Source organism: Poecilia reticulata, linkage group LG19 (genome assembly GCF_000633615.1).
Source record: "Poecilia reticulata strain Guanapo linkage group LG19, Guppy_female_1.0+MT, whole genome shotgun sequence".
Classification (NCBI taxonomy): domain Eukaryota; kingdom Metazoa; phylum Chordata; class Actinopteri; order Cyprinodontiformes; family Poeciliidae; genus Poecilia; species Poecilia reticulata.
The window spans coordinates 3365116-3368220 of NC_024349.1; the positions used below are offsets into that span (position 1 = coordinate 3365116).

At 45.9% G+C, this 3105-nt stretch overlaps 1 protein-coding gene across 1 annotated transcript in view; it reads left to right on the forward strand.

Annotated features, from left to right (window-relative positions):
• The window catches only part of LOC103481320 (monocarboxylate transporter 7), a gene marked incomplete at its 5' end in the record, with an annotated part of 3414 nt that extends 316 nt beyond the window's left edge, over window positions 1–3098 (forward strand). Inside the window, 4 exons of the mRNA XM_017310943.1 lie at window positions 18–210; window positions 1021–1164; window positions 1239–1933; window positions 2714–3098. Of these exons, the coding sequence (XP_017166432.1) occupies window positions 18–210; window positions 1021–1164; window positions 1239–1933; window positions 2714–3025 (1344 nt within the window). The remainder of the gene's footprint in view (window positions 1–17; window positions 211–1020; window positions 1165–1238; window positions 1934–2713) is intronic.
• Window positions 3099–3105: the final 7 nt, after the last annotated feature.

Sequence of the window (3105 nt, forward strand, 5' to 3'; positions counted from 1 at the left end):
CCGGCGCCGCAGGGCCCGGCGCCGCCGCAGCGCCCGACGGCGGCTACGCCTGGCTCATCCTGCTCTCCTGCTTCTTCGTCTTTGGCCTGACCTTCGGTGTGATCAAGTCCTTCGGTGTATTTTTTGTTGAGATCCAGCAGTACTTTGAAACCACAGCAGCAGGAACGTCATGGATCACCTCCATCGCCGTGGCGACCATTCACATAGCAGGTAGCTCTCTCTCCACCCGCTCCTCGCTTGCCTCCAGCAAACCTCTGAACTTTTCATCTGCTGAAAACAGAGGACAGAACGGCGGAGTATTACGGCTGAGATAGAAAAATAAGAGGAAAAGGACATTTCTGCCAAAAAACTCCGACATTTTTAGATTAATCTACATTTTTTTTTACATTTTCAAACTCAGAAATTTCTTCTTTTTATAAGTTTCTTGGTGATACTTTACTCCTCCTTTGTTTTCCTGTCCTCTGTGCTTGTTTTCATCTATAAGGTCTGCAAATAGACAAAAGTACGACAATGTTTTATTCCACTGTCAATAGAAAAGGAAGTCAATTTCTGCCAAAAACTCATATTTTTTTAGATTTGTCTCAGAAATTTCCAAAAAAACAACAACAAAAAAAACAAGAAATTTCTAAGTATGAAAAGTAAAAAAAAATTGATGGAAAAATCAGAAAAATTTTTGATTAATTGCAGAAATTTTCTAGCAAAAAACAGTCAATATTTTTACTTTTAGTACATTTCAACAAACCACTTTGTGCTAAAAGAAATAGCATTTAGCGAGTCTTAACTTGCTAACTCTGAAAATTAGCTCCGCTATTAGCATGTTAGCAGATAGACATGTAGTGGTAGTTTACGATGACAAACTACATGAAAGGTTTGTGAGTGAATGAGTTCTGCAGGAGTCTCTGAACCCAGAGTTAAATAGAGACTGTCAAAGTCTAATTTTGAAAGTTTTCTCTTCTTGTTTCTTTAAAAAGAAAAATCCAATGAATTTTCTCAGTAAGCTAACTGTTAGCTGCGTTTCAGCCCCGGTCTCCTCCGCTCTGAGTGCGCGCTTCAGCCATCGCGCTGTGGTGATCTCGGGCGGCCTCATCTGCAGCGCCGCCGTCGTGTTCGGCGCTTTGGCCCGCAGTCTGACTGAGCTCTACATAACTGTGGGTTTCCTAAACGGTGAGTGGAGCAAACACAGGAAGATGAGGACGTGCTCTGGTGGGTTTGGCTCCTGATCCGTTTGGTTGCTGCAGGCTTCGGCTACGCGCTGACCTGGACCCCCGCCGTCACCATGCTGGGCCTGTACTTCGACAGGAGGCGCCCGGTCGCCAACGCCTTGGCTAGCGCTGGAGAATGCATCCTGACGTTCAGCCTCACGCCGCTGTTCCAGCTGCTGATCGACAGCTTCTCCTGGAGGGGCGCGCTGCTCATCCTGGGGGGGCTGCAGCTCAACTTGTGCGTGTGCGGCATGCTGCTCCGGCCCCTGAGGGCCCCAAGAGATGCTAACGTTATCAGAAAGGTCAAAGAAGAAGAGGAGAGCCTCCAGAAAGGAGACCTGGAAGAAACCAAGCTGGGCTTTCGATTGGAAAGTGAGCTGAACGTCCTGGAAATGAACGACCAGGAGACTGTGAGAGATCGTGTTGATGATGAGACGTCCAGTGTGGCCGGGAACTCTTCAACCGGTCCAAAGAGAACCCAACTGAGGACTGGAGTCCAGCACTATGTCGACTACACGCTCATCACCAACGGCCGCTTCATGGTCTACTCCATGTTCGGGGTGTTTGCGGCGCTCGGGTTCTTCGCGCCGTCGCTCTTCCTGGTTCCGTACGCTCGCAGCCAGGGGCTGAGCGAGTACCAGGCGGCGGCGCTGCTGTCCATCTCTGCGGTGCTCGACCTCTTCGGCAGAATCTTCTTCGGCTGGGTGGCGAACCTGAGGCTGATTCAGACGGTGCGATCACCATCATGGGACACAAGCAGAAACAGATCGGGGAGGGGCGGGACACTTTTTCAAATCACTTCTTATCTGTAAACTACACTAAATGTTTAGTCCCAAACTAAAAGCTTAGTTATAAAGATGAATATTTAATTTATAGCTAAATACTTAGCTCATAGCTAAATATGTTGGTATTATGTAAATATTACATATTAAACATTTAATATTTAACTACTAAATATTTATCTTCAAACTAAATCTATAGCTCTAAGCTTAGCTTACAAGCTAAATATTACGTCTGAAGTTAAACCAAGTATTTCATTTTAATTTAAAAATTTAGATAACAAGCTAAATAATTAGTTCTGAGCTAGCTAAGCATTTAGTTAGTCCTGAGCTAGCCAAATATTTAACTTATAAATTAAATATGTAGCTTTCTCATAAGATCCAGCTATTATTTACGGCAGTATACTTCCGGTTATTGACAAGTGAATTTGCACATTATCCAGGTATTTTAGCTAAATATGCTAGCTACATATTTAGCCTGCTAGCTCTGAATTTATGAATAACATGGTGAAGATACAGACCCTTCCTGCTGCACATTTTACCTTCACATTAAAATGTTTGTATGTGCTAATATTTATTATATATATATTTAATAATTAATTAGTAAGCTAAATGTTTAGTTAGCAAGCTAAGTATTTAATCCACTTCCGGTGACTCAAATATTCACGCATGTTCATCTACGTCCACCATCATGACAGGAAGTTGACGCGGTTCTGTTTTCTCTCGGAGCAGGTCCAGCAGCTCACCGCCACCGTGGTTCTGCTCGGCGCCGTGCTGCTGCTGTGCCCGCTGGCCTCCACCTTCCCGGAGCTGGTGGCCTTCAGCGCCGCCCACGGCCTGGTGTTCGGCGCCACGGTGGCCGTCCACATCACGGTGCTGCCGGAGGTGGTGGGCGTGGAGCGGCTGGGCAGCGCGCTGGGCTTCTTCATGCTGATCCGCAGCAGCGGAGGCCTGCTGGGGCCGCCCATCGCTGGTAGGCCCCGATGGTTGTCTCGTTTATATCGAGCTAAATATTGCTACCTAGTTAGCAAGCTGCGTATTTAGCTCCAAACTATATACTAAGTCATCAAGCTAGTTAGCAAGCTACGTATTTAGCTCCAAACTATATACTAAGTCATCAAGCT